Source organism: Hypanus sabinus, chromosome 19, assembly GCF_030144855.1.
Source record: "Hypanus sabinus isolate sHypSab1 chromosome 19, sHypSab1.hap1, whole genome shotgun sequence".
Taxonomy (NCBI): domain Eukaryota; kingdom Metazoa; phylum Chordata; class Chondrichthyes; order Myliobatiformes; family Dasyatidae; genus Hypanus; species Hypanus sabinus.
This window is the reverse complement of record NC_082724.1, coordinates 71,237,084-71,264,052: the sequence shown is the minus strand read 5'-3', so window position 1 is coordinate 71,264,052 and position 26,969 is coordinate 71,237,084. Positions and strand designations below refer to the sequence as shown.

At 42.0% G+C, this 26,969-nt stretch overlaps 1 protein-coding gene across 1 annotated transcript in view; it reads left to right on the top strand.

Moving 5' to 3' along the window:
• LOC132377870 (inter-alpha-trypsin inhibitor heavy chain H3-like) overlaps positions 1–26,969 on the top strand; it is a 162,039-nt gene that overhangs the window by 101,733 nt on the left and 33,337 nt on the right. Inside the window, exons 18-20 of the mRNA XM_059944307.1 lie at positions 1,198–1,221; positions 16,551–16,601; positions 18,381–18,416. Of these exons, the coding sequence (XP_059800290.1) occupies positions 1,198–1,221; positions 16,551–16,601; positions 18,381–18,416 (111 nt within the window). The remainder of the gene's footprint in view (positions 1–1,197; positions 1,222–16,550; positions 16,602–18,380; positions 18,417–26,969) is intronic.

The window sequence follows — 26,969 nt, the reverse complement described above, 5'->3', positions numbered from 1 at the left end:
AATAAACAAACAAACAAATAAATAAATAAATAAATGATAGGGTAAGAAAGGGAGGAGGGGCATTAACGGAATTTAGAAAAATCAATGTTCATGCCATCAGGCCAGAGGCTACCCAGATGGAAAATAAGGTGTTGTTCCTCCAACCTGAGTGTGGGACATGGAATTAAAATGTGTGGCCACTGGGAGATCCTCCTTTCTCTGGCGGACAGAGCATCGGTGTTCAGAAAAATGGTCTCCCAGTCTGCGTCGGGTCTCACCAATATATAAAAGGCCGCAACAGGAGCACCAGACGCAGTATACCCCACCAGCCAACTCACATGTGAAGTGTCGCCTCACCTGGAAGGACTTGTGGGTCCCTGGATGGTGGTGAGGGAGGAAGTGTAAGGCCAGGTGTTCCGCTTACAAGGATAAGTGCCAGGAGGGAGATTGGTGGGAAGGGATGGGGGGGACGAGTGGACAAGGGAGTCACGTGGGGTGCGATCCCTGCAGAAAGCAGAAAGAGGGGAGAGGGAAAGATGTGCTTGGTAGTGGGATCCTGTTGGAGGTGGCAAAAGTTACGGACAATTATATGTTGGACCCGGAGGCAGGTGGGGTGTACAATAAATTGTACAGATAACTATATAACCATATAACAATTACAGCACGGAAACAGGCCATGTCGGCCCTTCTAGTCCGTGCCATACGCTTACTCTCACCTAGTCCCACTGGCCCGCACTCAGCCCATAACCCTCCATTCCTTTCCTGTCCATATACCCATCCAATTCTTTTTACATTGTTACATTTCATAACACAGTTATAATCACATTGTGAGTTTAACACATACGTCCAAGGCCATTACCTACTATTTTAAATATATAAGCTGCTTAAAAAGTCATTCATCACTATAACCCATTGAAAATAAAATCAAAACACATCCTGTATGTTGGAAATCTGAAATAAAAACAGAAAATACTGACAACTATCAGCAGGTCAGCCAGCGTCTGTGGAAAGAGAAACGATGTTAACACTTCAGGTCAAAGTTCTTTCCTTGGAATAGGAAGCATTAAATTATATAAAACTAGACACTGAATCTTGCAAATGTAATACATATTTTAATATTACATAATTCGATGTTTTATTAAAGACAATTCCAATAATATTCTCTAATCACATTGTCTTAAGCTGTTCTAAAGTTTATAACTCTCTTTCCTCATACAGTTCATGCTGCTCCACAAATTCCTGGTAAGTGTATAGTGTCATAAATGTAAATAATACAGTTAAATAGTCAAATATATCTACATGTAAGCTAGAAGCCAGTATGGTTTTATGCAAGGAGTGTGATGTTACAACCTGAAGTGTTTCACATGATCTGTCCGATTCTGGTAGTCAACGGTCAGGGAATGGCCTGCATAAAGGTGGTTTTGATTAATTTGTACTTCCGTGTGAATGTATCTTCATTATAATCAGTCTTAGGAAATCATAGACACAACATTGCACGGATATGGGTAAATATCATGGTGAGATCATGATATTCTCTAGTGTGTGGTCTGAGAACATATTCCACTTTGCTTTTGTTTTATGTGTCAGTCTAAAGGTGCCATGGTAGCCATGGTAGCATAGCACGATGATCTTACAGCCTGGGGCATTGCAGAGTTCACAGTTCATTCCTGGTGCCATTCTTTGTACGTCCTCCCCATGGAATGTGCAGGTTCTCCCTGGTACTCCGGTTTCCTCCCAAAGTCCAAAGACGTACTGGGTATGAGAAGATAAGAGCCCATGGAATTACGGAGAGATTACATACCCGGATAGAGCGTTGGCTGATTGGCAGGAAACAGAGAGCGGGAATAAAGGAATCCCATTCTGGTTGGCTGCCGGTTACCAGTGGTGTTCCACAGGGGTCCGTGTTGGGGCCGCTTATTTTTATGTTGTATGTCAACGATTTGGATTATGGAATAGATGGCTTTGTGGCTAAGTTTGCTGATGATACAAAGATAGGTGGAGGGGTCGGTAGTGCTCAGGAAACAGAGTCTGCAGAGAGACTTGGATAGATTGGGGGAATGGGCAAAGAGGTGGCAAATGAAATACAATGTCGGAAAGTGTATGGTCATGCACTTTGGTAGTAGAAATAAATGGGCAGATTATTATTTAAATGACGAGGGAATTCGAAGTGCTGAGATGCGACGGGACTTGGGAGTCCTCGTGCAGGATACCCTTAAGGTTAACCTCCAGGTTGAGTCGGTGGTGAAGAAGGAGAATGCAATGTTGGTATTCATTTCTAGAGGAATAGAGTATAGGAGCAGAGATGTGATGTTGAGGCTCTATAAGGCACTGGTAAGAACTCACTTGGAAAACTGTGTGCAGTTTTGGGCTCCTTGTTTAAGATAGGATGTGCCGACTTTGGAGAGGATTCAGAGACGATTCACTGGAATGATTCCGGGAATGAGAGGGTTAACATATGAAGAATGTTTGACCACTCTTGGACTGTACTCCTTGGAGTTGAGAAGGATGAGGGGGGACCTGATTGAAACATTTCGAATGTTGAAAGGCATGGACAGAGTGAATGTGGTAAAGTTATTTCCCATGGTGGGGGAGTCTAGTACAAGAGGGCATGGCTTAAGGATTGAAGGGTGCCCATTCAGGACAGAGATGCAAAAACATTTTTTTAGCCAGAGGGTGGTGAATCTGTGGAATTTGTTGCCACGGGCAACAGTGGAGGTCAAGTCATCGAGTGTAATTAAGGCAGAGATTGACAGGTATCTGAGTAGCCAGGGCATCAAAGGTTATGGTGAGAAGGCAGGTGAGTGGGACTAAATGAGAGAATGGAACAGCTCATGATAAAATGGCTGAGCAGATTCGATGGGCCGAATGGCTGACTTCTGCTTCTTCGTGTTATGGGTAGCTTAATTGGTCATTGTAAGTTGTCCCATGATTTGGTTAGCATTAATCCGCTTTGTTGGGGGTTGCTGAGTGTGGCATCAGTCAAAGGGCTCAGTACTGTAACCACCAAAATAAACAACACAGGAGATCTCCTTGCCACCCTGCACAGCTGTCATATAACTTACATACGGAACAAATGATCAGCTGATCCATTATTCCCAAACATATCCTTCCTATAGTGCCACAGCATGACACTCCAAGTGTGGTCTAACCAGACATAATGTTGCATACCTATCAGTGTTGCTACTTTCAGAGAACGAATAACTTCAAACTCAATGACCATCCATTTACCTTCGTTCATTAGTGCACTACCAATTATTGCTATTTGACATCCCGCGATGCATCAACTAAGCTTTAGTTGTCGTAGAAATCAGAGAGTCCACCTACCAATCAATATTGATGTTTTGTTGCATCCAGACACTGAGTTTGTTGTGAGTTGAGTGCTTGAATAAAGGAGGTGCTGCTTCATCTCTTCATCTCTACCTTAGTGTGAACACATTCTCATTGCAAATACACAAAAACTCTGCAGATGATGGAAATCCAATAGATAGTATCTACAGGAAAGAGTAAACAGTCACCATTTTGGGCCTAGTCATTTCATCAGGTTTGGGGATAAAAGGAGAAATGAGAGTAGGAGGGTTGGGGAGAAGGGAGGAAAACATATGAGGTGGTATGCCATAGTTGAAAGGGTGAGAGGGAGGAATGAAGTTTTTTTTAGCGTGTCGCACCAGACAGTCAGGTATTCTTGTCTGGCGTGTGGTGTCAGGATTGGTCTCCTTTCAGATTAACCAGGTCACGATATGAACATTCCTGACTCGACCCCTGTATTTTTCACGAGGCCGAGTGGCTAGCTCGACACTCAACCCGGCACGGATGGAAAGCATGCTCGGGGTGGCCCGACTTGGATTCGAACTTGGGAACCTTCACTCCGGAGTCTGGCGCTGATGCCATTGCGCCACCAGCCAGCCAATGGAGTGAAGTAAGCAGCTGAAAGTTGATTAGTGAAAGAGATAAAGGGCTGGAGAAGAGGGAATCTGAGATGAGTGGGTAGAAGACCATGGGAAAAAGAAAAGGGGGAGGAGCACCAGAGGGATGTAATGGGAAGGTAAGGTGATAATGTGAGAGAGGGAAAAGAGAATAGCGAGATGGTGAAGGAGGGGGAGGCGATTACTGGAAGTTTGAAAAATCAATGTCGGGTTGAAAGCTACACAGACCGAAGTTAAGGTGCTGCTCCTCCAGTCTGAGTGTGGCCAGTAGAGGAGGCCATGAAATGTCATGTTGAAATCGGAATGGGAAGCGCAATTAAAATGGGTGGCCACCGGGAAATCCCACTTTTTCTGGCCAACGGAGCATAAGTGCCTGCAAAGTGGTCTCTCAATCTACGTTGGGTCTCACCAATGTACAGGAGGTCACACCGGATGCAGTATATGACCCCAACAGAGTCACAGGTGAAGGATCGCCTTATCTGGAAGGACAGTTTTGGCCCTAAATTGTAGTGAGGGAGGAGGTGTAGGGGCAGGTGTAGCACTTGCTCCACGCAAGGATAAATGCCAGGAGGGAGATCAGTGGGGAGAGATGAATGGACAAAGGAGTAGTGTAGGGTGTGATCCCTGTGGAAATCAGAAATTGAGATTGACTTTGGAAACACTCACAGGCACAACACTGGGTAAACCACTGTCATTTAGTCAGTCAAATAATTACTTAGTTCATAGAAGCAAATCAAATTACCAATCCAAAACTACTTACGTTTCTTCTGTAAAAGATATGGATCTCACGCTTAGAGAGAGAATGACTTTAATGGTTTTACTTACTTGATTACACATTGATGCAAGTATGGTATTTCTGCAAACATTGTGTCAAACCATCTTAATTAATTTTCATTAATTAGATGCTTGATTTGTTTAAATAATCAGCCATCTATTAAGTTGGGACACCTTTTTATCCCAATTACAGTAGTTTCCTTGTCAAATATAAATCACTTGCATATTCCAAGCATTTTACATTCTCCCAAAGCTACATTAACCATTCTTGGCATCATCCTCTTTTTAACTGCCAAACTTGTTAAATCTGTTATGGGCTTGATCCAATTCACATGGCATTATCTTAGTAACTAACACTAACTACAGTAACTAGTATGTAGTAACATAGTAACTAGATTAGGATTGGACTGCTATATAAAAACAGGAATGTAATGATAAGGCTTTGTAAGGCATTGACTAGACTACATGTGGAATATTATGAGTAATTTTGGCCTCTTATCTGAGAAAGCTGGTGTTCTGTGCTCAGTGTCAGATGTGGGATGTCCAGGAGACTCCCATGCTCTCAAACGGCCACATCTGCGCCAGATGCGCCGAGCTGCAGCTCCTTAGGGACCACGTTAGGGAACTGGAAATGCAGCTCGATGACATTTGTCTGGTCAAGGAGAGTGAGGAGGTGATAGACAGGAGTTATAGGCAGGTAGTCACAATGGGGCCTGGGGAGACAGATAAGGGCAGAAGTCACAGGCTAGAGAGCACCCCTGTGGCTGCACCCCTTGACAATAAGTACTCCTATTTGAGTACCGTTGGGAAGTGTAGGCCTACCTGGGAGAAGCAACAGTGGCCGTGCCTCTGGCAAAGAGTCTGGCCCTGTGGCTCAGAGGGTAGGGAAAGGAAGAGGATGGCAGCAGTGATAGGGGACTCTATAGTTAGAGGGTCAGACAGGCGATTCTGTGGACGCAGGAAAGAAGCACAGATGGTCATTCACCTCCCAGGTGCCAGGGTTTACAAATACAAATACTTTGTCACCAAACAATTGATATTAGAGAGTACAATCACCACAGTGATATTTGTTTCTGCACTTTGCGCTCCCTGAAGTACAAATCAAAGTAAATATAATAAAAATTTAAATTATAAAGCATAATTAGAAAATAGAAAAGGGAAAGTACGGTAGTGCAAGTCAGGTCTGGATGCTTGGAAGGTACGGCCCAGATCCAGGTCAGGATCCGTTCTGCAGTCTTATCACAAGCTGTTCCCAAATCTGGCCATACAAATCTTCATGCTCCTGAACCTTCTCCCGGAGGGAAGTGGGACAAAAAGTGTGTTGGCTGGATGGGACTTATCCTTGATTATCCTGGCAGCACTGCTCCGACAACGTGTAGTGTAAAGTGCGTCCAAGGATGGAAGATTAGTTTGTGTGATGTGCTGGGCTATATTCTCAATCTTCTGCAGCTTTTTCCGGTCTTTAACAGGACAACTTCCATACCAGGTTGTGATGCACCCTAGAAGAATACTTTCTACAATGAGGGTTTTAGGGGACAGGCCAAATTTCTTCAGCTTTCTCAGGAAGTAAAGGCGCTGGTGGGCCTTCTTGGCAGTGGACTCTGCTTGATTAGACCAAGTCAGGTCATTTGTGATATTCAGCCCGAGGAACTTAAAACTTTTGGCCTGTTCCACCTGTGCACCACCGATGTAGATGGGGTTATGCGGTCCGCTACTCCTTCTGAAGTCAACAACCAATTCGTTCATCTTGCTGACGTTGAGGGATAGGTTATTGTCTTCCCACCATCCCACCAGGTTCTTAATTTCCTCTCTGTACTCAGACTCATCATTACCCAAGATACGGCCTACAATTGTGGTGTCATCAGCAAACTTATATATTGAGTTCGATGGAAACTTGGCTACACAATCATGGGTGTACAGTGAGTACAGCAGGGGGCCAAGTACACAGCCTTGTGGGGCACCAGTGCTCAGAGTGATTGTAGAGGAGAGCTTGTCCCCTATTTTTACAGCCTGGGCCCTGTCTGTGAGCAAGTTGAAGATCCGGCTGCAGATCTGAGTGCTGAGACCCAGGTTCTGGAGCCTAGGAATCAGTTTATTTGGAATGATGGTATTAAAGGCAGAGCTGTAGTCAATGAAAAGGAGCCTTACATATGCGTCTTTATTCTCCAGGTGTTCTAAGGAGGAATGTAGTGCCAGAGAGATGGCATCTGCCGTTGACCTGTTGCTCCGGTAGGCAAATTGCAAAGTGTCGAGGTTGACCGGTAGGTTATGGTTGATGTGTGCCATAACCAATGGTTCGAAGCACTTCATAGCAATTGATGTGAGAGCCACAGGTCGGTAGTCATTCAGGCATGCCACCTTGCTTTTCTTCGGCACCGGGATTATCGTTGCCTTCTTAAAACACGAGGGGATCTTAGACTGAAGCAGGGAGCAGTTGAAGATGTCAGCAAACACTCCAGCTAGCTCGCTTGCATAGGCCTGGAGAACCCGTCCCGGGACGCCATCTGGGCCCGTCGCCTTCCTTGGATTTATCTTCAAGAAGGCTCTTCCAATGTCTTCCTCAGTGACAATGAATCTCGATGCCATCAGGTCCGGTTCATCCAGAGGGGGTGGGACGCTCCTCTTCTGTTCGAATCTTGCGTAAAATACGTTAAGTTCATCAGGAAGAGAAGCGCTACAGTTATTGATTTTCCCAGCCTTTTCTTTACACCCAGTGATCTCATTTAGACCCTGCCATAATCTACTGGCATCCCTCTGGTTAGTCTGGGCTTCCAACTTGCCTCGATATTGTCTCTTGGCGCCCTTAATGGCTTTCCAGAGTTCACGCCTGGATTCCACGTAGCGACTGGTATCTCCGGACCTAAAAGCCACAGCTCTAGCCTTCAAAAGGGACTGGACCTCATAATTCATCCAAGGCTTCCGATTAGGGAATACCCGGATCGTCTTGCAAGACACACAGTCCTCTGTGCATTTCAAGATAAAGTCCATGACAGCTGAGGCATACTCATCGAGGTTAGCTGCCAAGTCCTTGAATACTAACCTGTCCACCGATTCAAAGCAGTCATGGAGGACCTCATCCGTTTCCTCTGTCCAACGCAACACCACTTTCAACACCATGACCTCCCGCTTCAGTGTCTGTTTGTAAGCCAGGAGGAGGAGTACGGCCTGATGGTCCGATTTTCCAAAGTGAGGTCATTGGATGGAACGGTTGGCATCCTTGACTGCTGTCTAGCAGTGGTCAAGTATAATTGGGCCTCTAGTGGAGCAGGAGACATGTCGGTATAACATTGGCAGTGCTTTTCTGAGGTTGGACTGGTTAAAGTCCCCGGCTGTAATGAGCAAAGCCTGGTCTCACGTTCACTGATGTGGCATACAGTGTATTCACAGCACACTCCACGTCCGCCTGGGGGGAATGTAGACAGCTGTCCGAATTACCGAGGCGAATTCCCATGGCAGATAATAAGGACGACACTTCACCAACAGATGTTCCAGGTCCGGACTGCAGGAGCTTGTCAGTGCCACTGTGTCTGAGCACCACACAGTGTTGATCAGTAGGCAGACTCCACCTCCCTTCGTCTTGCCAGGTCCAAGGTCCGGGATGTTTCTGATCACATCCATGATATCTTGAAGTGGGAAGGAGAACAGCCAGTCATGGTACACATTGGTACCAATGACATAGGTAGGAAAAGGGAAGAGGTCTTGAAAGCAGACTACAGGGAGTAAGGAAGGAAGTTGAGAGACAGGATCACAAAGGTAGTTGTCTCAGGATTATGGGCTGTGCCACGTGGCAGTGAGAATAGGAATAGAGCAAGGTGGAGTATAAGTGCATGGCTGAGGGATTGGAACAGGGGGCAGGGGTTCAGACTTCTGGATCATTGGGACCTCTTCTGGGGCAGGAATGACCTATACAAAAAGGACAGGTTGTACTTGAATCCCAGAGGGACAAATATCCTTACAGGGAGTTTGCTAAGACTATTGGGGAGAGTTTAAACTAGAATTGCTGGGGGGTGGGAACCAAACTGAAGAGATGGAGGAAGAGGTGGTTGGCTCACAAATAGAGAAAGCTTGGAGACAGTGTGTGAGGGAGGATAGGCAGGTGATAGGGAAGGGATGCGCTCAAACCGATGGCTTGAGATGCGTCTATTTTAACGCAAGAAGCATCCTGAACAGAGCAGATGAGCGTAGAGCCTGGATCAGTACTTGGAGCTGTGATGTTGTGGCCATTTCAGAGACTTGGATGGCTCAGGGGCAGGAATGGTTACTTCAAATGCCAGGCTTTAGGTGTTTCAGAAAGGACAGGGAAGGAGAGGTGGGGGCGTGGCACTGCTGATTGGAGATAGTGTCAGGGCTCCAGAAAAGGAGGAAAACATGGAGGGATTGTCTACTGAGTCTCTGTGAGTGGAAGTTAGGAACAGGAAGGGGTCAATAACTCTACTGCGTGTTTTTTATGGATCTCCCAATAGGGAGACAAAATCTGGAAAAGTGTAATAACAGGGTTGTCGTGGTGGGAGATTTTAATTACCCAAATATCAATTGGCATGCCCCTGGAGCAAGGGGTTTAGATGGGGTGGGGTTTGTTAGGTGTGTTCAGGAAAGTTTCTTGACACAATATGTAGACAAGCCTACAAGAGGAGAGGCTGTACTTGATCTGGTATTGAGAAATGAACCTGGTCAGGTGTCAGGTGTCAGTGGGAGAGCATTTTGGAGATAGTAATCACAATTCTACCTCCTCTACCATAGTATTGGAGAGGGATAGGAACAGTCAAGTTGGGAAATCATTTAATTGGAGTAAGGGGAAATATGAGGCTATCAGGCAAGAACTTAGAGGCATAAATTGGGAACGGATGTTCTCAGGGAAATGTATGGAAGAAATGTGGCAAATGTTCAGGGGATACTTGTGTGGAGTTCTGTACGTTCCAATGAGACAGGGAAAGGATGGTAGGGTACAGGAACCCTAGTGTACAAAATCAAGTCAAGAATCTAGTCAGATCTGTTGTAAATCTAGTCAAGAAGAAAAGAGGAGTTTACAAAAGGTTAAAAAAAACTAAGTAATAATAGAAATCTAGAAGATTATAAGGCTAACGGGAGGGAGCTTAAGAAAGAAATAAGGAGAGTTAGAAGAGACTATGAGAAGGCCTTGGCTGACAGGATTAGGGAAAACCCCAAGGCATTCTACAAGTATGTGCAGAGCAAGAGGATAAGATGTGAGAGAATAGGACCAATCAAGTGTGACAGTGGAAAAGTGTGTATGGAACCAGAGGAGATAGCAGTACTTCACTTCAGTACTCACTACAGAAAAGGATCTTGGCGATTGTAGGGATGACTTACAATGGATTGAAAACCTTGAGCATGGTTCCGGTGATGTCATTGTCCAGAATGGTAGTTTAAGTCAATAGCTCCTCTGGAAAAACACGCATTTTGCCCCATTAATCCATCAAATATAAGATCTTTTGAAAATATCTGAATTGATAAGGGGGGCAAGAATGGGGAAAAAGAATAGACATTTAAAAAGCATCACTGCGGAGCCTGTGGGCGAGAGGGATGCAATGAGCGGCTCTCCTACCCGAACACGTAGTAGCGAGGCTGACGATGGGCCTCGTTCAGGAGAAGTGGCAAATATGATAAAAATTCTGGAAGAGATAGGGGATTCCAAAAAGATAGAAAACAGCAACTAAATGATATCAAGTCAGAGCTTGCCAACGTTAATAGAAAAATAGCGTGGCAGAGACACGAATTGAGAAGGTGGAAAATAGCTTGCAAAACGTGGAACAGATACTAAGTAAGATGATTAAAATATTAAATCAACAAGAAAGTAAACTGCTTGACCTTGAGGGAAGATCACGACAGAAAAATATCAGGATATACAATGTTCCCGAAGAAGCGGAGGGTTTGTCTAAGATGGAGTTTGTAAGAAATTTGCTGCGGGATGCGCTGGAAATTCCTTTGACTATGGAGCTTGAAACTGAGCGGGTGCATCGTGCGCTTGCCCCACAGTCTACTGTAGACAGAAAAGATAAGCCACACACAATAGTAATTAGATTCTTTCAATACAATGCCAATGCGGAGATTCTACAAAGGGTCTGGGGAAAGAAGAGGGTGTTTTTGGATAGGAAATTAATATATTTCGATCATGATTACCCCCCGGTGGTCCTGCAGAAACGTAAAGAATACTCTGAAGTAAAGCAAATATTAAAGCAAGGAAAGATTAGATTCCAAACTCCGTACCCTGCTAAACTGCAAGTGTTTTATGAGGATGGGATGCAACTGTATCGGACAGTGGAAGAGGTGACTACAGACATGAAGGCCAGAGGGTTGCCCGTCAGCGTGATCAAACCGAGGGAAAACCTGACTGAGCAGTTTTCTGTTCTGCTTGGGAAATAGTGAGAGAATTGAGAAATCACGGGATGGGAGGAGGGCGAGAGAAGCATATCAGGAAGAGACTGTGAGTTCTCTGAAGACAGCCCCCACCCCCTCCAGAAGAGCCATAAGGTTTGACTAACTTTAAAAGTGTTGATAAGCTAAACGGAAGTAAAAATAGACAGTGCTATATCTATCTGAAGAAATACTTATTATAATGTGAATTCTATGTTACTCAATTATTCTTTTTTATTCATTCATTCACTCCTTTTCCCCCACCTAAATGAGAATATATATATGGGAGGAATACACAGGGAAATCTTTTCTGTGTAATGGACATAGATTTGTTCACTTACTTTTATGGGTACTGCAATGGGGGCCCTCAACTCACAGGTAGGAAGGGTTATCCCACACAGCTAGACATTTCCTCCAGCTCAACCCAGAGTCATCTACTAAAGACCTCAGCCTTCGAATCACACCTTCACTGCCTTTTTTTTAAATTATTCGTGTTTCTTGGTTCTTATTTGTTTAGGGAGTAGATTGATTAAGTTTTATTCTGCTAAGTTCAATGATACATTGACAGATAAATACACAAGGTAAAATTTATTTCATTTAATGTCAATGGGCTGCTAAATCCAATCAAGAGTAGTAGAATTCTATCCAAAATGAAAAAAGAACAAGCCCATGTAGTATATTTACAGGAAACTCACTTAAGTGATAATGAACATAGAAAACTAAAGAGAATGGGCTTCATTAATTTATTTTTCTCATCATATGAATCAGGACATAGGAGAGGAGTTGCTATTCTTATCTCAAGCAATCTAAATTTTAAAAATGTATTTGAAATAGGAGGTAAGGAGCGCAGATATATTCTGGTAAGAGAGAATATAGATGGAAATTCAGTTACTCTATTGAATATATACGCACCCCCAGGAAGCGATAGTAGTTTCTTTCAGAAAATTACTGATATTATGGTAACGGAAACAGAAGGTCTCCTGATATGTGAGGGAGTCTTAAAGTTACAATTACAACCAAAGTTAGACTCTTCCAATAGAAAAACCTATGAAACAAAATCCTTACATAAGAAAGCTAATACACTTTTTGAGAATGTTGGTCTAATTGATATATGGAGGGACCACTTCCCCAACAGAAGGGATTACACTTGTTATTCTGTCCGTCCACCCCCCCCCCCCCCATTCTGTTTCTACAAGAATAGACTATTTCATAACATTTGGAAAAGACAAAGACAAAACAAACACCTGTGGAATTGGGACAATAGATGTAAGTGACCATGCACCTATATAGTTATCTGTTGATTTTGACCTACAACCAAAGAATACTACTTGAAAACTAAATTTAAGTCCACGCAATGATCCCTACTTTAAGGAACAAATTTAAAAAGAAATTGGTTTTCACTTAGAGTTCAATGATAATGGAGAGGTTTCACCTCCCATTCTATGGGATACTCTGAAGGCTGTTTTAAGAAGGAAAATCATAGTGATATCTTCATATAAGAAAAAAATAAGGAATAAAACATTAGAGGAATTACAAAATAGGCTGAAGGAACTAGAAAAAAACACAAATTGAATTTGGCACAGGATGCATTAAAGGAAAATTTAAAAAAATAGGAATGAAATTAATAGTTTGGCTATGCAAGAAATCAGGAAAAATTTAATGTTTCTGAAACAGAATCAGTATGATAGTGGAACAGAGTTTATGGAAATACTGGCACAGAAACTGAAAAAAAAAGACAGTAGAAAATACAATTCATAGAATTAGGAATCCAAGAACAAAAATGATAAAAAAAAATAAGCTAAGTGAAATTCAAGAAGCTTCTGAAGTGTTTTACAAAACTCTAAATTCCAAAGTTTCAGGAGGAAGCATAACCCAAATTGACACCTTCCTGAATTCTCTGGAGTTACCCGTTTTAAGCGAAGAACAAAATAGAATAATGACTGCTGACACAACTGAAGTTGAATTAAAAGCTGCAATTAGTAGGCTTAAACTAAGCAAGTCACCAGGATCAGTTGGGTATACGGCAGAGTGGTACAAAGAATTTAAAAATGTGTTAATTCCTGTTTTGCTCCCCACACTGAACTGGAAGCACAAATGCCACCCAGCTGGAAGGAAGTGATAATCTCAGCTATACCGAAAGAAAGCAAGGATAAAATGGAATGTGGGTCATTTAGACCAATATCCGTTCTTAATGTAGGTTATAGATTATTTACCTCCATCATGGCCAAACAATTAGAAGAGTTTCTACTCATACTGATGCATAAAGATCAGACAGGTTTTATACAACAACATCAAACACAAGACAATATATGAAGGGCACTTCACGTTATGGATCATATACAAAAAAATAAAATCGAAGCAATAGTGGACGCTGAAAAGGCATTTGATTCAGTTAATTGGAATTTTCTTTACACAGTTTTACATAGATTTGGTTTGCATGACACAATTATTAAAACTAAAACCATACAGGCACTATATGACAACCCTACTGCTAGGATTAAAATCAATGGATATTTATCAAATAGTCTTACCCTAGAAAGGGGCACAAGACAGGGTTGTGCATGGTCACCGCTACTCTTCACATTATATCTGGAACCATTAGCTCAATACATCAGACAAAATGAAGATATCAGGGGAATTACTATTAAAGGGACAGAGCATAAATTGGCTTGTTACGCGGATGACATTTTGATCTATCTAGGGCAACCAACATACTCTTTACCTAAATTGATGCAATCCTTTGAACAATATGGTCAATTATCAGGATTCAAGATCAACACAGATAAAACCCAATTATTTTCATATAACTATAGCCCACCAAGAGAAATTGAAAGTAGATATCCCTGGGCATGGCAAAGAGTCTTTCAAATATTTGGGCATCGTTAAGCCAAAAGATATGGCAAAATTATCAGAATGCAATTATTGCCTATATATAAAAAATTAAGGAAGATGTGGCAAGATGGAACCTGATTCCTTTTTTTAGTCTCAGTTCAAGGATTGAATCTATTAAAATTAATATACTGCCCAGGCAATGATGAACTTCAATACAAAATAAATTACAAAAAAAAAAGTTTGAGCATGTAGACATTAAGAAACAGGATGTGCTGGAGCTTTTGGAAAGCATCAAGTTGGATAAGTCACTGGGACCGGATGAAATATACCCCAGGCTACTGTGGGAGGTGAGGGAGGAGATTGCTGAGCCTCTGGCGATGATCTTTGTGTCATCAATAGGGACGGGAGAGGTTCCAGTGGATTGGAGTGTTGTGGGGGTTGTGGATGTTGTTCCAGTATTCAATAAAGGGAGTAGAGATAGTCCAGGAAATTATAGACCAGAGAATCTTACTTCAGTGGTTAGTAAGTTGATGGAAAAGATCCAGAGAGCTGGTATTTATGAACATTTGGAGAGGTATAATATGATCAGGAGTAGTCAGCATGGCTTTCTCAAAGGCAGGTCATGCCTTACAAGCCTGATTGAATATTTTGAGGATGTGACTAAACACTTTGATGAAGCTGGAGAGGTGAATGTAGTGTATATGGATTTCAGCAAGGCATTTGATAAGGTACCCCTTGCAAGGCTTATTGAGAAATTAAGGAGGTATGGGATCCAAGGGGACATTGCTTTGTGGATCCAGAACTGGTTTGCACAAAGAAGGCAAAGAGTGGTTGTAGACAGGTCATGTCCTGCATGGAGGTCAGTGACCAGTGGTGTGCCCCAGGGATCTGTTCTGGAACCCCTACTCTTCGTGATTTTTATAAATGACCTGGATGAGGAAGTGGAGGGATGGGTTCATAAACTTGTTGATGAGACAGAAGTTAGAGGTGTAGTGGATGGTATGGAGGGCTGTCAGAGGTTACAGCAGGACATTGATAAGAATGCAAATCTGGGCTGAGAAGTGGAAGATGGAGTTCAACACAGATAAGTGTGAGGTGGTTCATCTTGGTAGGTCAAATATGATGACAGAATATAGTATTAATGGTAAGACTCCTGGCAGTGTGGAGGATCAGAGGGATCTTGGGGTCCGTGTCCAGAGGATGCTTGAAGCAACTACGCAGGTTAATTCTGTGGTTAATAAGGCATACGGTGCATCGGCCTTCATCAGTCGTGAGATTGAGTTTAGGAGCTGAAAGGTAATGTTGCAGCTATATAGGACCCTGGTCAGATCCCACATGGAGTACTGTGCTCACTTCTGGTTGTCCCACTATAGGAAGGATTTGGAAACCATAGAAAGGGTGCAGAGGAGATTTACAAGGATTTTTCCCGGATTAGAGAGCATACCTTATGAGAATAGGTTGAGTGAACTTGGCCTTTTCTCCTTGGAGTGACAGAGGATGAGAGGTGACCTGATAGAGGTGTATAAGATGATGAGAGGCATTGATCATGTGGATAGTCAGAGGCTTTTTCCCAGGGCTGAAATGGCTAACACAAGAGGGCACAGCTTTAAGGTGCTTAGAAGTCAGTACAGGGGAGATGTCAGGGGTAAGTATTATACGCAAAGAGTGGTGAGTGCGTGGAATGGGCTGGTGGCGACAGTGGTGGAGGCAGATCCGATAGGGTCTTTTAAGAGACTCCTGAACAAGTACATATATGCCAGAAAAATAGTGGGCTAAGGGTAATGCTAGGTAATTTCTAAGGTACGGACATGTTTGGCACAGCTTTGTGGACCAAAGGGCCTGTATTGTGCTGTAGGTTTTCTATCTTTCTATGTTTCTTCTAAAGAATTGCTGGCATTGGAGAGAGTCCAGAGGAGGCTCATGGGAATGATCCTGGAACTGGAAGGGTTAAGGTATGAGGAGTATTTGATGGCTCAGCGCCTGTACTCGGTGGAGATGAGAAGAATGAGGAGAGGGATCTCATTGAAATTATCGAATATTGAAAGACATAGATAGAGTGGAAGTGTAGATGATATTTCCTATATTGGGGGAAACTAGGACCGGAAGAATTTCTCCAGCCAGTGGGTAGTGAATCTCTGGAATTCTTTACCACAGACACCTGTAGAGGCTAAGTTATTCTGTATATTTAAATTAGAGGATTATGGATTCTTCATAGTAGATGTCAAAGGTTGTGGGGAAAAGGCAGGAGAATGGGACTGAGAGGGATAATAAATCAGCCGTGTTTGAATGCTGGAGCAGACTCAATGGGCTGAATGGCCTTATTCTGCTGCTGTGTCTTTTGGTCTTATGTTCCTGAAAAAGGAAAGAGCATCACACTTAGAAAGTGAAAATCTGAACTATTTAGTTAAATGATTTCAGATTGATATATGTATTCTTATGTGGGATCTGTCATTACTGAATATGGATTATTCCATTGGCTTCAGATTAATGTTGTTTTTTCTCAAACCATCAAAAGCATGGAGCCAATAAATGATTGCAATATCATTCTATAGTCATACTGTCATAAGTTATGTAAACATTGATGAAACACAAGAGAAACTGCAAATGTGGGATATCCAGAACATCGCACAGAAAATAATCCAACTTTTATTACTTTCTTTTCTAATGCAGGGCTATTCCACGGTCAACGCAGAAGGATTTCTGCAGGATTGCATCCTATACGTAAATATTTCAGCTAATTATAGTTAATTTTAATGGAAAGCAATTGACATTTTTCTGTGTGTAGAATGCTTTCTAGAACTTAATTATATCATAGGCAAATGGTTATATTCAGGCTCTGGTTAGTCAATGCCTGAATAAAGAAAATGCATTGTCAGAACATGAATTTTAAGGAAACTCACCAGAACAACATGAGGTGAACTATTTTAATTGATATCAATTTACGCTATCAGGCGCTTGACTGGTTCATGTAAGCAGTTTCTGTTATGCTTCCAATTCTAATGATTTTTCTTTTGATCCCATGGGTTTTGGTCATCTTTACTGCTTGTTGTCCTTGAACCACAATATTTCACAAAAGAGGTCCATCAAATTATTCTATTTTATTTGCAATACACCTTATTCTATGCAGCAAATAATTATATTTAAAATGTCATTTGAAGACATGAACACACCAACACAGTCCTTCTCTACACCATCATGCTAGAAACATATCTCTTACAAGAGCAGAAATTCAGCAAAACCAAATTGTTGACTGTACTTCTCCCTGTAGATGCTGCCTGGCCTGCTGCTTTCCACCAGCACTTTGTGTGTGTTGCTTGAATTTCCAGCATCTGCAGATTTCCTCGTGTTTGCCTATCAGTATTGATGTTTTGTTGCATCCGGACACTGTGAGTCATTGTTAGTTGATGATCTGAATAAAGGAGGTGCTGTTTCCGCTCTGCATCTTTACCTTAGTGGGAACACATTCTCATTACAAGTACACAAAACTCTCATAGGCACAACACTGAGTGAAACACTGTGAATTATACAGTCAAATACTTAGTTCAAAGAGGTGCTCAATTTAAATTACCCTTCCTAATCTAGTTATGTTTCTGTAAAGTGTATGATTCTCATGTTTTGAGAGAGAATAACTTGACAGAGTTTAATTACCCGATTACAAGTATGTTTTTGAACAAAGATGACAACAAACCATTTTAATTTGTATTTATTGTGTCTGTCAGATAATTGGTTCAAATTGACAGTCATCTGTTAAATATGGACTCTTTTTCTTATATCCCAAATTCAACAGTTTCTTTGTCAAATACAAATGACTTTGTTAATTCGAAAGAGTTTACTGTCGCAATGATTGAACAAAGGTGCAGTGAGTGACAGACTCCCAGGCAGAGACAGAAACAAGAGATTATTCATAGGAATTCCAACAGGGCATCAATGGCTTGACTGTGATTAAATTTAAATTCAAATTGTGATTAAAAATTTGGACACATCAACGGCATCCTTAAAAACTGATGGAGATCTGTGCTCTCAGCACTTTAGGACCACATGCTAGTAGATTTCTTACAGGAAGTGAAATAGAACAGACCCAATTATTAAAAGTTGGTTGCACTACACAGTCACTACTTATTGGGTGTTTAACACGAACAGTATGTCCAGGCCCATTAACTACCATTTTTAAAATATAATCTACTACAATCTTGTGCATCCATCAGTCTGTATGTCATTGAAAATAAAATCAAAACACATCCTGTATGTTGGAAATCTGAAATAAAAACAGAAAATACTGACAACTATCAGCAGGTCAGCCAGCGTCTGTGGAAGATAAAGAAGGTCTGTGAACAGGAAAAGCATTAGATTATATAAAACATTATTGAATTCTGGAAATGTAGTAATTATTTTAATATTACATAATTATTATCGTTTGGCTAAACTCAATTCCACCAATATTCTTCTAGTTATATTGTTCTTCATCTACACTGAAGTTTTTAACTCTCATTCCTGTTTCAGAGCTTGTGGATTATGACAGCTATGACAGTCTACCATGTAAGTGTATAGTGCCATAGACTTAATAGTAGAGTTAATGGTAAGACATACTTAAATGTAAGCTAGAAGCCAGTATGGTTTGAATGCAAGAAGTGTGATTTTACAATCTGAAGTGTTTCACATGATCTGTCAGATTCTGGTTGTCAACGGTCAGTGAATGGCCTGCATAAACGTAGCTTCAATTAATTTGTACTTCAGTGTGAATGTACCTTTATTATAATCAGTCTAAGGAAAATCATAGACACAACATTGCATGGCTATAGGTAAATATCATGGTGCGATCAGCTTGGGCTGTATCCTCTAGTGACACACTGCAGAGTCAGCCCTTCCGGCCCTTCGATCAGTGCCACCCCAGCATCCCACGACAACCCTGATTTAACCCTAACCTATTCACAGGACAATTTCCAACAATATCCATTACATGTATGTAAATAATTCAATTAATTGGATTGATGTATATAAATTTAAAGTGGAAGCCAGAATGGTTTTTATGTGGAAATTGCTTTTACAAGGTGGTGAGTTTGTGTTACTTTGTGTTTAATTATTCTAATAAATGTAGACCAATCTGCACAATTTTTTCACTTTGACACAATAGAGTCTTTTCTGTTGATCAGTGTTGAGAAAGCCAAATTAAATCCACCGTGATTCAATGTTGTAAAATGATTTTTAAAAAATTAGAACTTCCAGGGGGTGTGAATGCTTTTTATAGGCACTGTATTTTAAAAATAAGTATGAAATGTCATAGATGTAAGTAGTTCAGTTTATTAGATTAGTGTATTTTGTTTTAAGGGGAAACTGTACAAATTGTTTGTGTGCATAGTTTTTAAACAATTGAAATATCATTTGTTCTCTACAGAAAGAGTAACTAGTCGTCAGACCATGACTTTGATAAAGGGACTGTTGGTTAATCTGTACTTCAGCATGAATGTATTTTCATTTCATCAATCTTACTAAAAATTACAGGCACCATCCTGGAAAAACCACTTAAATAATAAAATTTAGTCAGTTTGATTCTTTGAAATAAGCAGTTATTTAATGCCTAACTTGTTATATTCAATGAGATTTGGACATACTTAAGTTGTGATAAGTTACAAAAATGATCAAATTCTACTATTTCTATTTGTTATTTTTGGGAACCCTCCTAATTTCCTACACTAATATTTATAATTAAAATGCAATAAGTGCTTAAGCATGTCAACACATTTCCTTAAAATAGATGATAGATATCTATATTCTATGACCACATGCTAGACCCAGATCTCTTATAAGAACAGATCTTCAACAGAACCAATTTTTAAAAAGCAGATTTCACTGTACAGTCATCATCACAGAGTGTTTTAACGCATGGAGCAAATTTATTTCCAACTGTTACTAAAAATAATATGCTGAAGAAGTTGCACATGATTTTAATCCACCAGTCCCTGCAGATGCTGCAGATCTGAAATAATAACAGTAAATGAGCGAGAGAAGCAAGACAGGAAGTTGTAGACTAGTTATTCTAACGTCCATGGTTGGTAAGAGGTTTGGGATGAGGTTTCGGGGTACTTGTAGGCTCATGATAAAGTAGGCCAAGGTTTTTTAATCGTGCCTGCCATATGGTTTGAGGAAATAATAGGCAGTTTAGACAACGGAGAATCTGTGGATGTTGTGTACTTAGATCTTCAGAAGGCCTTAGACAAGGTGTCGCACATGAGGCTACAAGCAAGATAAGAGCCCATGGTATTACAGGAAAGGTACTAGTATGGATAGGAATTGGCTGGCTGGCAGGAGGCAAAGAGTGGAGTAAGGGGAGCCTCTTCTGTTTGACTACTGGAGTCCACAGGGGTTAGAGTTGGGACCACATCTTTTCATTTTATCTGTCAATGAGTTGGATAATGGAACTGGTGGTTTCATGACCGAGTTTGCAGACAATACAACGATAGGTGGAGGGGCAGGTAGTGGTTAGGAAGCAGGGAGTCCTTAAGAGGACTTAGATTAGGATAATGGGTAAAGAAATAGCAGAACAGACTCAATGGGCAGAAATGTTAAATCTGCTCTTTTATCTTATGGTCTTATGGTTAGGTAGTAGAAACTAGAGCAAATCAGGCAACATCTGTGGATAGGGAATGGTGATAACATTTTGGGTCAAAATGTCTTTATTGGAATGAGCTCTATGTTATCTGTGCCTTCCGAATTGCTTCCAGAAATTCCAGCCATTGCTGCTCTGCCATCATTCCTGCCAGTGTTCTTTTCCAATCAATCCCGGCCAACTCCTCTCTCATGCCTCTGTAATTCCCTTTACTCCACTGTAATACTGATGTATCTGACTTTAGCTTCTCCTTCTCAAACTTCAGGGTGAATTTGATCATATTATGATCACTTGCCCCCAAGGGTTCTTTTACCTCAAGGTCACTAATCAATTCTAATTGCACAACACCCAATCCAAAATAGCTGATCCCCCAGTGGGCTCAATCACGAGCTGCTCTATAAAGCCAAGTCATTAGCATTCTAGAAATTCTCCCTCCTGGAACCCAGCACCGACCTGATTTTCCCAATCTACTTGCGTATTGAAATCTCATATGACCCCTGTAACATTGCCCTTTTGGCGCGTATTTTCTATCTCTCATTGTAATTTGTAGGTCACATCCTTGCTCCTGTATACAACTCCGTCAGGGTCATTTTATCCTTGCAGTTCCTTAGATCTATCCACAATGATTCAACACCTTTTGAGCCTAATCTTTCTAATGATTTGATTTCATTTGATTTCAGAGCAATGTTGTCCCCTCTGCCTTCCTGCCTGCCCTTTCAATGCCATGTGTATCATTGCATATTAAGCTCCAAGCTGTGATCTGCTCTAGTTATGGTAACTTCACACACCTCATGGTCCCTAACACCTGGAACTTCTACCACGCTGCAAGTGCTTTCCACAGTGAAGACTGATGCAAGATATTTATTCAGTTTATCTGTCATTTCCTTGTCCCCCATTACTACATGGGTAACTATGATGTTGTTGGGATAACAGAGACATGGCTGCAGGGAGATCAGACCTGGGAAATGAATGTACAAGAGTATACGTGCTATCGTAGGGACAGAAATGTGGGCAGAGGGGGTGGGGTGGCCCTGTTGGTGAGGAATGAGATTCAGTCCTTTGCAAGGGGGGGACATAGGATCAGGAGAAGTAGAGTCTGTGTGGATAGAACTGAGGAACAGTAAGTGCAAAAAGACCCTAATGGGTGTTGTCTACAGGCCACCAAACAGTAGCATAGATATTGGGTGCAAGTTGAATAGGGAGTTAACATTGGCATGTGGCAAAGGTGATGTTGCAGTAGTTATGGGGGATTTCAACATGCAGGTGAATTGGGAGAATCAGGTTGGTGCTGGACCCTAGGATAGGGAGTTTGTAGAGTGCCTACGGGATGCATTCTTGGAACAGCTTGTACGGGAGCCGACCAGGGACAAGGCTATTCTGGATTTAGTCTTGTGTAATGAACAGGATGTGATAAGCGATCTTGAAGTAAAGGAGCCATTAGGAGGTAGTGACCATAATATGATAAGTTTTTATCTGCAATTTGAGAAGGATAAGGGCAGATCGGAGGTGTCAGTGTTGCAGTTGAACAGGGGAGACTATGGAGCCATGAGGGAGGAGCTGGCCAAAATTAACTGGACGGATATCCTAGCAGAAAAGACAGTGGAACAGCAATAATGCACAAGGTGCAAAATCACTTCATCCCCCGGAGAAGGAAAGATTCAAAGGGGAGAAAGGGGCCACAGTGGTTGACAAAGGAAGTCAGAGATTGCATAGCATTTAAAAAGAGGAAGTATGACAGAGCTAAGGTGAGTAGGAGGACAGATGATTGGGAAATTTTTAAGGAACAACAGAACTTAACTAAAAAGACAACTCAGGAAAAAAAAATGAGGTACAAACGCAAGCTAGCCAGGAATATAAAGGAGGATAGCAAAAGCTTTTTTAGGTATGTGAAGAGAAAGAAGATAGTTAAGAACAATGTTGGGCCCTTGAAGAATGAATTGGGTGAAATTGTTATGGGAAACAGAGAAATGGCAGAAGAATTTAATAAGTACTTTAGATTTGTCTTCACGAGGGAAGACAAGCAATCTCCCAGATGTATGGATGGGCCAAGGACATAGGGTAACAGAGGAAATGAAACAGATTGACATTAGGAAGGAAACAGTGATGAGAAGACTGATGGGACTGAAGGCTGACAAATCCCCAGGTCCAGATGGTCTGCATCCTAGGGTACTAAAGAAGGTGGCTCTGGAAATTGCAGATGCATGGGTAATCATTTTCCAATGTTCCTTAGATTCAGGATCAGTTCCTGAGGATTGGAGAATGGCTAATGTTATCCCACTTTTTAAGAAAGGAGGGAGGGAGAAAACAGAGAACTATCGACCTGTCAGCCTAACATCAGTAGTGGGGAAGATGCTAGAGTCCATTATTAAAGATGAAATAGTGGCATTCTAGATAGCAGTGATAGGATTGGGCCGAGCCAGCATGGATTTACCAAGGGCAAATCATGCTTGACTAATCTATTGAAGTTTTTCGAGGATGTAACCAGGAAGTTAGACAAGGGAGATCCAGTGGATGTAGTGTACCTCGATTTTCAGAAGGCATTTGATAAGGTCCCACATAGGAGATTGGTGGGTAAAATCAGAGCTCATGGCATCGGGGGGAAGACATTGACATGGATAGAAAACTGGTGGGCAGATAGAAAGCAAAGGGTAGCGGTGAATGGGTGTTTCTCGGAATGGCAGGTGGTGACTAGTGGGGTGCCACAGGGCTCGGTATTGGGACCACAGCTGTTTAAGATTTACATAAACGATTTAGATGAGAGCATTGAGAATAACATCAGCAAGTTTGCTGATGATACTAAGCTGGGTGGCAGTGTGACATGTGATGAGGATGTTAGGAGAATTCAGGGTGACTTGGATAGGCTGGGTGAGTGGGCAGATACTTGGCAGATGACATTTAATGTGAATAAGTGTGAGGTTATCCACTTTGTGAGTGAGAACAGGAAGGCAGATTATTATCTAAAAGGTGTAGAGTCAGGTAAGGGAGAAATACAAAGAGATCTAGGAGTACTTGTTCATCAGTCACTGAAGGTGAATGATCAAGTGTAGCAGGCAATGAAGAAGGCTAATGGAATGTTGGCCTTTATTACAAAGGGAATTGAGTACAAAAGCAAGGAAATCCTCTTGCATTTGTACAGGGCCCTGGTGAGACCACACCTGGAGTATTGTGTACAGTTTTGGTCTCCAGGGTTAAGGAAGGGCATCCTGGATGTAGAGGAAGTGCAGCGTAGATTCACGAGGTTAATTCCTGGGATGTCTGGACTGTCTTACGCAGAGAGGTTAGAGAGACTGGGCTTGTACACGCTGGAATTAAGGAGATTGAGAGGGGATCTGATTGCAACATATAAGATTATTTAAGGGATTGGACAAGATAGAAGCCGGAAATATATTCCAGATGCTGGGAGAGTCCAGTACCAGAGGGCATGGTTTGAGAATAAGGGGGAGGTCATTTAGGACAGAGTTAAGGAAAAACTTCTTCTCCCAGAGAGCTGTGGGGGTCTGGAATGCACTGCCTCAGAAGGTAGTGGAGGCCAATTCTCTGGATGCTTTCAAGAAGGAGCTAGATAGATATCTGATGGATAGGGGAATCAAGGGATATGGGGACAAGGCAGGAACCGGGTATTGATAGTAGATGATCATCTATGATCTCAGAATGGCAGTGCAGGCTCGAAGGGCCGAATGGTCTACTTCTACACCTATTGTCTATTGTCATCCCCAGCATCGTTTTCCAGGTTTCTGATGTCCACTCTCGCCCCTCTTTTACACTTTATGTATCTGAAGAAACTTTTTGTATTCTCTTAATATTATTGGCTACTTTACTTTCACATTCCATCTTTACCTTCTTAATGTCTTTTTAGTTGTTTCTGTTTGTTTTTAAAAGCTTCCCAATGCTCTAACTTCTCTTGCCTTTAGAATACTTCTTCCTGTTTGATATCCTGTGCCTTCCGAATTGCATCCAGAATTTCCAGCCATTGCTGCTTTACTGTCATCCCTGCCAGTTTTCTTTTCCAATCAATCTGGCCAATTCCATAAGGCCATAAGATATAGGAGCAGAATTAAGCAATTTGGCTCATTGAGTCTGCTCCACCATTCAATCATGGCTGATCCAATTTTCCTCTCAGCCCCAATACTCTGCCACTCCTCCCTCATGCCTTTACTCCATTGCAACACTGATCCATCTGACTTCAGCTTCTCCTTCTCAATTTTCAGGGTGAATTTGATCATATTATGATAACTTGCCCCTGAGGATTCTTCTGTCTGAAGCTCTCTAATTAATCTGGTTCATTTCACAACTCCCAATCCACAATAGCTGATCCTCCAGTGGCTCAACCACAAGCTGCTCTAAAAAGCCGTCTCATAGGCATTCTAGAAATTGCCCTTCCTGGAATCCAGCACCAACCTGATTTTCCCAGTCTACCTGCTTATTGAAATCCCCTATGACTATTGTAACATTATCCTTTTGGTATGCATTTTCTATCTCCCATTGTAATTTGTAGGCCACATCCTTACTACTATTTGGGGGTCTGTATGTAACTCCCATCAGGGTCTTTTTAATCATTACAGTTCCTTAGCTTTCTCCACAATGATTCAAACCTTCCAACTTTATGTCACCTCTTTCTAATGATGTGATTTAATTTTTTTACCTACAGAGCAGTGCCACCCCCTCCATCTTCCTGCCTGTCCTTTCGATACAGTGTGTATCCTTGGACATTAAACTCCCAGCTATAGTCTTCTTTCAGCCATGATTCAGTGATGGCTACAACATCATGCCAGCCAATCTGTACCTGTGCTGCAAGTTCATCTACCTTATTGTGCATACTGCACGCATTCAAATATAGACACTAAGAAAGAGGATGTGCTGGAGCTTTTGGAAAGCATCGTTGGATAAGTCTCTGGGATTGGATGAGCTGAACCGCAGGCTACTGTGGGAGGCGAGGGAGGAGATTGCTGAGCCTCTGGCAATGGTTTTTGCATTATCAATGGGAACAAGAGGTTCCAGAAGATTGAAGAGTTACAGATGTTGTTCCTTTATTCAACGAAGGGAGTAGAGATAGCTCAGGAAATTATACACCAGTGAGTCTTACTTCAGTGGTTGGTAAGTTGATGGAAGATGTCCTGAGAGGCAGGATTTATGAATATTTTGAGAGGCATAATATGATTAGGAATAGTCAGCATGGCTTCGTCAAGGGCAGGTCATGATTTACGAGCCTGATTAAATTTTTTGAGATGTGACTAAATACATTAATGAAAGTAGACCAGTAGATGTAGTGTATATGGATTTCAGCAAGGCATTTGATAAGGTACCCTATGCAAGGCTTATTGAGAAAGTAAGGAGGCATGGGATGCAAGGGGACATTGCTTTGTGGATCCGGGACTGGCTTGTACACAGAAGGCAAAGAGTGGTTGTAAATGGGTCATATTCTGCATGGAGGTCAGTGACCAGTGGTGTGCCTCAGTGATCTGTTCTGGGACCCCTTCTTTTTGTGATTTTTATCAATGACCTGGATGAGGAAGTGGAGGGATGAGTTAGTAAATTTGCTGCTGACATAAAGGTTGGGGGTGTTGTGGATAGTGCAGAGGGCTGTCAGAGGTTACAGCGGGACATTGATAGGATGCAAAACTGGGCTGAGAACTGGCAGATGGAGTTCAACCCAAATAAGTGTGAGGTGGTTCATTTTGGTAGGTCAAATATGATGGCAGAATATAGTATTAATAGTAACACTCTCGGCAGTGTGGAGGATCAGAGGGATCTTGGTGTCCAAATCCGTAGGATGCTCAAAGCTGCTGCGCAGGTTGACTCTGTGGTTAAGAAGGCATATGGTGTATTGGCCTTCATCAATTGTGGGATTGAGTTTGAGCTGAGAGGTAATGTTTTATAGGACCCTGGTCAGACCCCACATGGAGTACTGTGGAGTACTTCCTCAATACAGGAAGGATATGGAAACCATAGAAAGGGTGCAGAGGACATTTACAAGGATTTTGCCTGGATTGGGGAGCATGCCTTTTGAGAATGGGTTGAGTGAGCTCAGCCTTTTCTCCTTGGAGCAGTGGAGGATGAGAGGTGACCTGATAGAGGTGTATAAGATGATGAGAGGCATTGATCGTGTGGATAGTCAGAGGCTTTTTCCCAGGGCTGAAATGGCTAACATGAGAGGGCACATTTTTAAGGTGCTGGGGAGTAGGTACAGAGGAGATGTCAGGGGTAAGTTTTTTACTCAGAGAGTGGTGAATGCATGGAATGGGCTGCCAGCAACAGTGGTGGAGGCAGATATGATAGGGTCTTTTAAAAGTCTCCTGGATAGGTACATGGAGCTTAGAAAAATAGAGGGCTATGGGTAACCTTGGGTAATTTCTAAGTAACGACATTTTCGGCACAGCTTTTTGGGCCGAAGGGCTGTATTGTACTGTAGGTTTTCTATGTTTCTATCTTTATCCTGTATTTACCCCTTTTCGACTTTGTCTGTGTTTTACATTGCAACTCATTCT